This window comes from Chlamydotis macqueenii, chromosome 2, assembly GCF_036417535.1.
Source record: "Chlamydotis macqueenii isolate bChlMac1 chromosome 2, bChlMac1.mat, whole genome shotgun sequence".
Classification (NCBI taxonomy): Eukaryota; Metazoa; Chordata; class Aves; order Otidiformes; family Otididae; genus Chlamydotis; species Chlamydotis macqueenii.
Genome location: NC_141557.1, coordinates 71,450,382 through 71,463,131, shown reverse-complemented (window position 1 = coordinate 71,463,131; position 12,750 = coordinate 71,450,382). Strand labels below are relative to the sequence as shown.

The 12,750-nt window shown below is 49.7% G+C and overlaps 1 protein-coding gene across 1 annotated transcript in view; it reads left to right on the top strand.

The window, feature by feature from the left end:
- The first annotated feature begins 1,269 nt into the window (after positions 1–1,269).
- BMP6 (bone morphogenetic protein 6) overlaps positions 1,270–12,750 on the top strand; it is a 103,519-nt gene continuing 92,038 nt past the window's right edge. Inside the window, exon 1 of the mRNA XM_086740231.1 lies at positions 1,270–1,724. Within this exon, the coding sequence (XP_086596357.1) occupies positions 1,304–1,724 (421 nt within the window). The 5' untranslated portion in view covers positions 1,270–1,303. The remainder of the gene's footprint in view (positions 1,725–12,750) is intronic.

Genomic DNA, 12,750 nt, shown 5'->3' with positions numbered 1-12,750 from the left:
AAGTCAGAGATCAGCATATGGAAGAGCTGCTTCTCGCTCAACCTAACTGCTGTTGTTAGGTGTTGGATGGTGGGGTTTTTTTTTGTTTTGTTTTGGTTGGTTTTTTTTTTTCCTCTTTTATGAAAGGGCTGAAATCGGAGCTGCAACCTTATAGAATCATAGAGTAGTTTGGGTTGGAAGGGACCTTTAAACGTCATCTAGTCCAACCCCCCCCTGCAAGGAGCAGGGACATCTCCAACCAGATCAGGTTGCTCAGAGCCTCATCCAACCTGGCCTTGAATGTTTCCAGCGATGGGCATCCACCACCTCTCTGGGCAACCTGTGCCAGTGTTCCACCACCTGCATCATAAACCTTAGATCTTTACTGTAGGGACGAGTATGTTCTTTCATACCAGTATAATCTGTTTCACGGTGCAGATTGGTACTTCATCGATTGGGGCTGGCAGGGAGCACCTATACCTAGCCATTTGACAATGCTCAGTTGTGCAAGGTATTCCAGAAAAGAAAAGAAAAGAAAAAAAAGCTGTAGGATGCTGTAACCCGTTAAAATGAACTGTGAGACTTTTCCAGATTTGGAACAGGTGGCACCCCACCCATTTTCAGGACAAATAACCTACAGCTTCCGAGGGCCGGGAGCAGGAGAGGTGGCCGAAATCCTCCTTTTCGAAAGAAAATAAGCCGGCAGAGACGCAAGGGCTGTTTCGCGGCAAACCGGTGACCACCGACGGGGCCGGCGCTCCTTCACCTGCTCCCCCCGCCCTCCCCCCCCGACCTCCGCGGGGCCGTGCTACCTGCGCCCTCTCCCGCTCTCCGCCCCGGAGGAGCGGCCGCCCGCCCCCCCCTCGCCGAGAGGCGGGGGCGCTGGTGATTTGCCTCCGCCGCCAGCAGCCCCGCTCCGGCCAGCCCGCGGGGACCGGGGCTGCAGCCGCAGGAGCCGCTCGCTCCCTTAGCAGGGGGAAAAGTTTGCTGCTCTTCTTCCACCTCCTCCTTCTCTTCGTCTTTCTTCCCCCTCTACGCGCGGCGCCCCCGGGCAGGGGCATGGCGAACCGAGCGGCCGGGCCGGGCCGGGGGCGGCCCCGCCGCACCTGAGCGGCGGCGGGGACGGGAAGGGGCGGGAGGCGGGGGGGCGGTTGCACCGCGGTGCCCCGCGGTCGGCCATGCCCGGCGGCGGAGACGGGCGCTGAGCCCTTCCCCTCGAAAGCGGCGCGGGGTTGCGGGGGGGAGCAGGGCTGGAGGGCGGCGGGGAGCCCCCGGGGAGAGGGGGAAAGCGGGGACGTCGGTTGCCTCCGCCCGGCCGAGCGCCATGCCGCGGCGGCTGGCCTGGCTCTGCTGCTGCTGGGCGCTGCTGAGCGGCGCCTGCCGCCCCGCCGAGCCCGCGCTGCCCGCGGAGGGCGGGGGGGACCCGCCACCCACCACCGCCACCACCGGCTTCCTCTACCGGCGGCTGAAGTCGCACGAGAAGCGGGAGATGCAGCGGGAGATCCTCTCGGTGCTGGGGCTGCCCCATCGCCCCCGGCCGCTGCCCCGGGACCCGCCGGCCCCGCCGCCGGGGCGCCTGACGGCGGCTCCGCGCTTCATGCTGGATCTGTACCGCGCCCTGGCCGAGGGCAGCGCGGAGGGCAGCGCCGGGACCCCTCCGCCCCCCGCCGCCCCGCCGCTGCCCAGCTCGCAGGACAGCGCCTTCCTCAACGACGCCGACATGGTCATGAGCTTCGTCAACCTGGGTGAGTGCCGGGTGGTGGGGGGGTCCGCGGAGACCGCCCACCCAGCCCGCGGACACTCGTGGCCTGCGGAGCGGGGCCGGGGTCGGGGGTCTCTGGGGCGGGACCCACCTCGGGCCGGGCGGGTGTCGCTGCGGAGGGCAGCTCGATTCGAGGAAGGGCACAACCCCCCGTCCCTCCGCAAGCGTTAAAAAAATATATGTCCCGGAACGCAAAACACGAGTGGCACGAAAAAAGGAGAAAAGGGTGAATTTTGTCTATCTTCTTCTTCCTTTTTTTTTTTTTTTTTTTTTTAATAGTCGTTTTGTCCTCGTTATGATTTGGATTGAACCCACCCCACTCTGGTTCCTGGGCAGCAGAGCTCGAGCTGCGCAGGTTGCATTTGCTCCGTGCAAGGTCCAGGGAGGCACAGATGCCTTTAGGGGTGGAGCAAAGTGTGTCCCCTGCTACTCCACAGCATCCTCATCTCTTTTTTTTTTTTTTTTTTTTTTTTTTTTTCCCGAGACGGTCTGAGCTAGTGCAATGATGAATACGTGACTCTGTCTAGGATATTCTGGTGACTGAGTCTGGGAGCGTGATAAAAATCTCTGTCGTGTGGAAATCTTGAAATAAGTTCTGTTAGATGTCAACCTGCTCCTCAGACAAATCCTACTGTCAGTGTGTTGCTGGTGTGAAGGGCTCCAAGGTGGGCATTTCGGTGGGAAAGCCATTAAGCTTTTTACTTGAAGGAGCTCTGAGTGCTAGACTGCAATTATAAGGAAATAGTGTAATTAGAATCAGCCTAATGTGGAGAATGAAAATATTTCAGTTGGCAAATTGCAGTTCCTTTTTTTAGGGAATTCCTGTGATGCTCAAGTGTCTTAGCCAGTCAGCTGAAAACTGTATCTTTTCACTAGCACTGCCAGAGCTATGCGCCAGAACGACACCTGTGAACAGCTTGTTTCAAAAAAAAAAAAAAAAAAAAGGAACAAAACAAATAGTTGTGCATTTCCTCATCTAGAGCAGTGAAATGTCGCTGCAGCGGGAAATTTCTCCAAGCTCCCAGCACTGGTAGATGTGCTCAACAGCTTTGTACCACGGTGTGTGTCTTTAAGACAAGTTTAGCTCTAGTCGCCGGGGCTGGGTGATTTTTGTACCTGATGAAAGACCCACAGTGGGTCAGAAGCCCCCCTTTTGGCACTGCAAACGTTTGTTGAAGGATTTGTCTACACTGAAATTGAGGTGACCACAGCTCCTGCAGGCACAGCTGAGCTATATGGGGTATGCAGCATCTTCTCCTTTAAAATCAGCTCGAGGGTGTTTAGGTAGTGCTGCCATCTCAGAGCTCTGATGCTTTTGATTTGAGACATCCTGAAAACGTCCATCAGTGAAGCCAGCGTGATCTGTGTCTAGCTTGGACCCTGAGACGTGGGAACACTGTACGAGTTTTGAGTCCCAAGTCCTTCTGCGTTCCCTTTCGCTGTGCTGTGCTTCTCCCCTCCCAGCTTCTGCAAACCTCTCTGTCCTTTCAGCGCACAGAGCTGCTGCTGTGCGGACTTTCGGGACCCATGCTGGGAGCTGTGAATGTGAGAAGCACGGTGTAGGTTGTGGTCCTCTGCAAGCAATCCCCATGGCGTGTTTTATTTCAAGGATGCAGAGCAAGGTGCTTGCGAAGGGCTGGGCTGTTCCCAGAGGAGCTGATTTCAGGGAGAAATGTGAGCACGTGGTGTTTTAGAAGGGATTTAGCCCCCTGCTTTGTAAAGCACCAGGAGAGCAGTATTAGACAGTAGACCTGAACGTACGTGTTTCTTTTGAACATAAAACACTCATATGATTCAAAGCAGCTCTGATAATTTGGATCTAGACACTTATGTAACAACAAGGAAAATTATTCATGTAAGGTAGTAAAATAGCGGGATTGAAATGCTAGTTATGAGTCTCAGGAAGTATGAATCAACTACAGAAATTTCTCATCAACTTCCAAGTTCCGAGTCATAAACCATAATGTCATTTAACGTGATTGTTTGTGACCAGAGTGTTGGCAAATCGATGGGCTGAGACCGAACAGCTGTTTGGCTGGTTTTTTTGTAGCTCTTCTGACATGGCGGGGATTTTTTGGGGGTATTTCACAATATTTGACAGATACTTTTGCACTAAACAATAATTTGTACCAGAAAACTAGAGAAAGCCTAAGATGATATTGTGATATAGAAACTGAAGGTGTGATGGGAGAAAGCCAGCCTGCCATCTATCAAAGGGGCTTATCAGATGTAGTCTAGAATATCCCGCAAAAGATGGTGGGATCACAGCAGAAAGGAAAGACTTCCTGACCTCAAGGACACTGACTATTCCAACGAAGTGCATGCCAAGCAACCCTGAAGACCTGTGGCTGGAGTCTCCTTCTAAGCAGACACTGCCAGAATTATTTTATTTGGGGTTTTCTTTATGTGACCAGACCTATAATAACTTCTGCTTGGTTAACTGGCTTCTGAAGAGCTTTGTCCATGTTTAACCTTAAAGACTTGTCTTTCCATCACTGAGGGGGCAGCACTGAAGAGATGCGAGGGGCCCTTGCCGTTATCTCAGGATTGGAAGTGTACAATATTGGATGGGTGTACCTGCTGCTGGTTGCTTTGAAGACGTGTGCAGTTGCGTGGGCGTGAAGTCAGTGCGGGTGGCCGCTGTGACCTGCCTTCAGGTGCCGATATCGCGTCTGCTGCGGCCCAGAACTGGGCAAACATTTGATGACGCATCTCATTGCGCTGCAAAGCCATCGCCTTGGTCAGCTGCATGGAGGAGTCCTGCTTTTGTCGTGAAAGTTTGCAGGTTCTTTTAAAAATGCATTTAATTTTTCCAGTTCTGCAGCCTGAAAAGAGTCACTGCTGATTTTCAAACGCGCGGTGCCCCAGCCCTTCCTGACCAACATATGTGTTCCTCTGGTCTGGGGACACAGCAGATGTGGTTTCTGTCTGGGGAAGGCTGTGTTTCCCTACGTGCTCAGGGTACAAATCCTCCTTGTTGAGGTCTTGCAAAGCTGAGGGACTTTGGTGAGGTCTCGGATTATTCAGGCAACACAGACTTGTCCCAGACTCAAAGATGATGTCCTGGGAGATGGTTTCTTTTTTTTTAAAAAAAAAAGTGAAAAAAGGAGGACACAGAGGCGTGGAGGTTCTCCAGACACAGGGAGCTGCTGTTTTACAAGGAGGACAAGAAACATCAGTCTTCAAAGTGTAGAGTCTGAGATTTATATTGCCTACCTAGAGATGTCTGTGCTGTAGTGTGGAATTACCACAAAGTATGGGTGATAATTCCCAGAGGAGCTTGACAGTAGGGGAACTTTGAGTGTCCAGGGTTTCTAGGAGATGCTTAGCACTTTGTTTTACAAAGCACATGGAGAACAGTGTCAGAGAGCAGAAATACATATTTGTTCCCATTACAAGTAAAAACACACATAAGATGTAAACTGGTTCAGATACTTTTGATAATAAATTTCATTTTTCGAGTTAGATACCTGTGGTGGTTTAGCCCGGATCACCACACAGTTTCTTATTCACCCTGCCCCTACCTAGTGGGACAGGGGAGAGAAATTGGGAAGAAAGGAAAACTCGTGGGTTGAGATAAAAACAGTTTACTGAAAATACTAAAAACTACAAAGCTAACAGGATATAAGGATATTAATATCTACAAAATATACAAAATGAACAATGTACAATTTCTCACCACCCGACGTCCGAATGACCGACGCAGCCCGTCCTGAGCAGCGATCACAGGAACAACACCGAGCAGCAAGCAAGGGGGAGAGCAAGCTAGCAAGGTAGAGGGAACGATGCCAGCAAGCAAGAGAGTAGAAAAGGATGCCAAGGGTGCCCAAACGGATACCCGACAAGGAAAGGAATAACTGAAAATGATGCCCCCTCCCATGGGCAACCCCCACTTATATACTGAGCATGACGTTTATGGCATGGAATACTCTCTTTGGCCAGTTTGGATCAATTATTCTGTCTGTCTTTCGCCCAGCTTCCCGCATCTGCACGCTAACGAGACCTTAACGAGACTTGGAAAGCCAGACAGTGTCCTTGGTCTCATTCACAACAACTCGTATCATCAGAATGTTTTTATCAACATTCTTCACACACAAAATCCAAAACACACCAGCTACTGAGAAGAAAATTAACTCCATCCCTGCTGAAACCAGGACAGTATCCACCCCTTATTCCATACCATTTACGTCATGCTTATAGATATACACACAGATATCACTATCTCAATCTATGAGCTATCCCTCCAAAGTCTGTTGAGTTAATTTAGTCCATGACTTTGGGCCCCATCTGTGATAGCAGTCTCTCAGGGCAGGAGAGATGGTGTGTAGTGTGGAGTTGTTACATACTGCATCTGGAACTCGTAGCTGGTACCTCTGGCGCGGCTGGTGTATCATGTCCATGGTCTGCAAGTTGAAGATGTTGATCTCGAGGAAGTTGTTGGTCACCAGTTCTGACTCCATCACTGCTGCACATCGCTCGGTTTCATCAAAGCTTGTTCTTCACTGTTGAGTGTGATTCTTGCTGCACTACCTCTGATAGAACATAAAAGAACTACAGACATGATTATATACAGTTCAAATTATTGGCTGTTTTCACCTAGAATCAAATCTCCTTGAGGTACACATCGGACTTCCCCATCCTCCCGCATCACCCACCAAGTACATCCAGGTCCTTGAGCGAAAGCAATCCCACGGATGGGTTTGCCTTTGCCCAGAGGAGGAATAACCCAGACTGTTTTCCCCAACATATTCCTTACATGCACCACAGGAACTTTATCACCATCTACAGTATGTAAAAGTTCAGATTGGGCAGGGCCAGCTCGATTGATGGATCCCCGAGTGTTGACTAACCAAGTGGCTTTTGCTAAATGTTTGTCCCAGTTTTTGAAAGTTCCACCACCCATTGCTTTCAGTGTAGTTTTCAGCAGTCCATTGTACCGTTCAATCTTTCCAGAGGCTGGTGCGTGATAGGGGATGTGATATACCCACTCAATGCCATGCTCTTTGGCCCAGGTATCTATGAGGTTGTTTCGGAAATGAGTCCCATTGTCTGACTCTATTCTGTCTGGAGTGCCATGTCGCCAGAGAACTTGCTTCTCAAGGCCCAAGATGGTGTTTCGGGCGGTGGCATGGGGTACAGAATATGTCTCTAGCCACCCAGTGGTTGCTTCTACCATTGTAAGCACATAGCGCTTGCCTTGGCGAGTTTGTGGGAGTGTGATGTAATCAATCTGCCAGGCCTCTCCATATTTGTATTTCAGCCATCGTCCTCCATACCAAAGAGGCTTTAGCCGCTTGGCTTGCTTAATTGCAGCGCATGTCTCACAGTCGTGGATAACCTGTGCAATAGTGTCCATGGTTAAATCCACCCCTCGATCACGAGCCCATTTGTATGTTGCGTCTCTTCCTTGATGGCCTGAGGTGTCATGGGCCCACCGAGCTAAAAATAGTTCACCTCTGTGTTGCCAGTCTAAGTCCACTTGGGAAACTTTAATCTTAGCAGCCTGATCCACTTGCTGGTTGTTTTGATGTTCTTCAGTGGCTCGACTCTTGGGTATGTGAGCATCTACGTGACGTACTTTTACAACAAGCTTCTCTAACCGGGCAGCAATATCTTGCCACAGTGCGGCAGCCCAGATGGGTTTGCCTCTGCGCTGCCAGTTGCTCTGCTTCCATTGCTTTAACCACCCCCACAGGGCATTTGCCACCATCCATGAGTCAGTGTAGAGATAGAGCTTTGGCCATTTTTCCCGTTCAGCAATGTCTAAAGCCAGCTGGATGGCTTTCACCTCTGCAAACTGACTTGATTCACCTTGGCCTTCAGTGGCTTCTGCCACTCGTCGTGTAGGACTCCACACAGCAGCTTTCCACTTTCGATGTTTTCCTACAATACGACAGGATCCATCAGTGAACAAAGCATATCGCCTCTCATTTTCTGGGAGGTTGTTGTATGGTGGGGCTTCTTCAGCACGTGTCACCTCTTCCTCTGGCGGCATTCCAAAATCTTTGCCTTCTGGCCAATCTGTGATTACTTCTAAGATTCCTGGGCGATTGGGGTTTCCTATTCGGGCTCGCTGTGTGATCAGTGCGACCCATTTACTCCACGTGGCATCAGTTGCATGATGTGTAGAGGGGACCTTCCCTTTGAACATCCAGCCCAGCACTGGCAATCGGGGTGCCAGGAGGAGCTGTGCTTCAGTACCAATCACTTCTGAAGCAGCTTGAACTCCTTCGTATGCTGCCAGTATCTCTTTTTCAGTTGGAGTGTAGTGGGCCTCAGATCCTCTATATCCCCGGCTCCAAAAGCCTAGGGGTCGACCTCGAGTCTCTCCTGATGTTCTCTGCCAAAGACTCCAGGTAGGGCCATTCTCCCCGGCTGCGGTGTAGAGGATGTTTTTCACATCTTGTCCTGTCCGGACTGGCCCAAGGGCTACTGCATGAACAATCTCCTGTTTAATTTGTTCAAAGGCTTGTCGTTGTTCAGGGCCCCATTTAAAATCATTCTTCTTTCGAGTCACTTCATAGAGAGGGCTTACAATCATACTGTAATTTGGAATATGCATTCTCCAGAAACCCACAACACCTAAAAAGGCTTGTGTTTCCTTTTTGTTAGCTGGTGGAGCCATAGCTGTTATTTTGTTGACCACATCCATTGGAATGTGACGACGTCCATCTTGCCACTTTACTCCTAAAAACTGGATCTCTTGTGCAGGCCCCTTGACTTTGCTTTGTTTTATTGCAAAACCGGCTTTCAGAAGGATTTGGATTATTTTCTCCCCTTTCTCAAAAACTTCTTCTGCTGTGTTGCCCCATACGATGATGTCATCAATGTATTGCAGGTGCTCTGGAGCTCCACCCTTTTCTAATACAGTCTGGATCAGTCCATGGCAAATGGTGGGGCTGTGTTTCCACCCCTGGGGCAGTCGATTCCAGGTGTACTGGACACCCCTCCAAGTGAAAGCAAACTGTGGCCTGCATTCTGGTGCCAGAGGAATGGAGAAGAACGCATTGGCAATATCGATGGTGGCATACCACTTGGCTGCTTTTGACTCCAGTTCATACTGAAGTTCTAGCATGTCTGGCACGGCAGCACTCATTGGTGGTGTAACCTCATTTAGGCCACGATAGTCCATTGTTAGTCTCCATTCTCCATTAGATTTTCGCACTGGCCATATGGGACTGTTAAAGGGTGAGCGGGACTTGCTGATCACTCCCTGGCTCTCCAGTCGACGAATCAGCTTGAGGATGGGGATTATGGAGTCTCGGTTGGTGCGATATTGCCGCCGGTGCACCGTGGTAGTAGCAATTGGTACCTTTTGTTCTTCAACCTTCAGCTTTCCCACAACGGAAGGGTCCTTTGAAAGTCTGGGCAAGATGGACAGCTGTTTATTTGTCTCCACGGTGGCTATACCAAAAGCCCACCGGTGCCCTTTTGGGTCTTTGAAATACCCACTCCTGAGGTAATCTATGCCAAGAATGCATGGAGCATCTGGGCCAGTCACTATGGGGTGCTTTTGCCACTCATTCCCAGTCAAACTTACTTCAGCCTCCAATACAGTCAGCTCTTGGGATCCTCCTGTCACTCCAGAAATACAAATGGGTTGTGCCCCTTTATAGCTTGATGGCATTAGGGTACACTGTGCACCAGTGTCTACTAGAGCTTTATACCTTTGTGGGTCTGATGTGCCAGGCCATTTAATCCATACAGTCCAATAAACTCTGTTGTCCCTCTCCTCCGCCTGGCTGGAGGCAGGGCCCCTCTAGTCCTGTTTGTAATATTTTCTGTTCACTTTCTGTGAATATGAATCAGAAGTTCCTTCCGTAGGATCAGAGGTGAGATCAGCCCTTCTACGCTGTCTGGGGAACTGCCCACTGGAGACTGGAGCAGCAAATTGCCTGGAAGAACCTCCCTTTGTGATTGTTTTACCTCGCAACTCACGTACACGTGCCTCTAGGGCCGAGGTAGGCTTTCCATCCCACTTCCTCATATCCTCTCCTTGGTCACGCAAGGTAAACCATAGGTCATCTCGTCGGGTGTACCGTCTCCCTTGAGCAGGAGGAGGATGAGGTCTTCTTCTAATAGCTGAGATATTAGTCCGTGCAGGTGGGGAGCAAGAATCTTCAAGTTTCTCACACACCTCAGATAGTTTTTCTAACAGTTTTTCAAACTGGCTTTCAGACTTCTCAGTCAGTCTTTCTATAGCTGAGACACAGGCCCGCATCGGGGAAGAGAGATTGTCTTCATATTGTCGGAGCTGGTTAGCCACTGCACGTACTGGTGGCATCTCATCATCTTTCCAACTCATTGCTGCCAATGAGTTGGCATACGATGATGGTGCACTCTGTACAAATTTCCGCCACATGGGTCGGGTACATTCAATTTCATCTGGATCTACAGATGTCCGTGGGTCATCCAGGTTATGATAAATCAGCTCCCGAACAGCTAATTCTCTCAGAAACTGGATACCTCTCTCCATGGTGGTCCACTTGCTTGGGTGGCATACAATATCTTCCTTAAAGAAATACCTGTCCCTCACACCTGACAGGAGTCGCCTCCAGAGGCTGCAGGCTGCTGACTCTCTTCCAATTGCCCTGTCAATGGCTGCTTCCCTAGACAGAGATCCCAGCTGCCTGGCTTCCCTGCCTTCTAATTCCAGGCTACTGGCCCCTCTGTCCCAGCATCGGAGCAACCAGGTGACAAGTTGCTCACCTTGATTACGGCTGAAATCTTTTCGCATATCTCGCAGCTCACTCAGGGATAGGGATCGGGTGACTACCTCCCCTTCTGTGTCTCCCTGATCATGTGATGGGCCTGGTTCATCATCATCTTTCACTATGCGAACTGATTTTTTGGTGTATTTCTTATGTACAGGGGCAACTGATACTGGTGTGGATGATTGGTTTTTCGGTTTCTCTTTGGTACTGCTTGCTGAGGTTTGAGTAGCCACAGTGTCTGGCGTGGGGGCTGAAGCAATCGCAGTGCCTGTAGCAGGGGCTGGGGTAGCTGCAGCACCTGCCGTAGCGGCTGAAGTAGCTGCAGTATTTGTAGCAGCAGTTTGAGTAGCCACAGTGTCTGTTGCAGGGATTGGAGGAGCCATAATACTTTTAAAGAACTGTTTAAACTTCATCAATATCAAGATCTGAGATAGCTGCAAGAGACTTGTCACCATGAACATGGTGGTAGGGGTATAAAAAGGGTATTCAAAATTCTCAAAAGCTGTTGAAATTAGCTTGGTGAGGTGGGGAAAGCTGTAAACAGATGTTCCCCCCGCGGCCTGGCTTCCCGGAACAAAACAACAGGTATAGTTCCAAACAACACCCACAAGATGGCTCCCGAAATACCCGGGTGGAGCTGCCTCTGCCTCCTCGCTCTGCACACTGCCCACCGCCATTGAGTACAGATATGAAAATGGTCCCGTTACCAGCAATCTCACTAAACAAATCAGTGCCGCATAGCACAGCAGAACGATACCTTTGATCCAACACACATCATTGATAAAGCGTGCACAAACACCGACAAACAGAAAATACGGCAAGTAGGGTGCTATCCAGTACAGCTCTAAAAACAACTGCGAGAACAAATAAAACAACATTGTGCCCAGCGATGACCAAACCGACTTAATGAACACTTGTAACAAATCTGTTTTCAACACACTGTGTTCAAACCTGTCCTTATCTCAACCCTTCGGGACTGACCAGGGCTTGAACCTTGGATCCTCCGACTACGGTCCGATGATCTCACGACTGATCTAGTGAGGCCCCTTCGAGCCCCACGTTGGGCGCCAAAAAGACTGTGGTGGTTTAGCCCGGATCACCACACAGTTTCTTATTCACCCTGCCCCTACCTAGTGGGACAGGGGAGAGAAATTGGGAAGAAAGGAAAACTCGTGGGTTGAGATAAAAACAGTTTACTGAAAATACTAAAAACTACAAAGCTAACAGGATATAAGGATATTAATATCTACAAAATATACAAAATGAACAATGTACAATTTCTCACCACCCGACGTCCGAATGACCGACGCAGCCCGTCCTGAGCAGCGATCACAGGAACAACACCGAGCAGCAAGCAAGGGGGAGAGCAAGCTAGCAAGGTAGAGGGAACGATGCCAGCAAGCAAGAGAGTAGAAAAGGATGCCAAGGGTGCCCAAACGGATACCCGACAAGGAAAGGAATAACTGAAAATGATGCCCCCTCCCATGGGCAACCCCCACTTATATACTGAGCATGACGTTTATGGCATGGAATACTCTCTTTGGCCAGTTTGGATCAATTATTCTGTCTGTCTTTCGCCCAGCTTCCCGCATCTGCACGCTAACGAGACCTTAACGAGACTTGGAAAGCCAGACAGTGTCCTTGGTCTCATTCACAACAACTCGTATCATCAGAATGTTTTTATCAACATTCTTCACACACAAAATCCAAAACACACCAGCTACTGAGAAGAAAATTAACTCCATCCCTGCTGAAACCAGGACAATACCAAAAAATAATTTGATAGAAAATATCATCTACCCTTGGTAAACTTGGTCCCTATTTTGGGAAGATGATCCAGAAAGTGTCAATGTCAGGCATTTTCACTAGGATGAGGCACCCAAAAAGTCCCTGTTTCTTTCCATTTTCCACATAGGAAGTCTGGATATCTTACACAGATGGAAAACATCTGGGTTCTAGATATCTCTATTTGGGATTTATGAGACCATGCAGGGCACCAAACCTCTGTGCCAAGGGAATGGCCGTACAGCAGGGTTGTGCTGCTGGGCGTGGTGTGCTGTGAGCCAGTGCATGTCCTCGTGGAATTGTTCATCTCCTCTTTGGGAGCATCCTTGGTATAAGCGTAGCACTGGCATGTCTTGACACAGCACTGTTGGGAATATAATGTCTATTAACATTTCCTATTTGACTAACATACCTTCCTCGTGGCACCAGATAGGGTTATCTCCTTTTTCTCCTTGCAAAACAACCCAGTGTTGGTATAGAGATCCCTCTTTGAGGCAGTGATGCTGGACC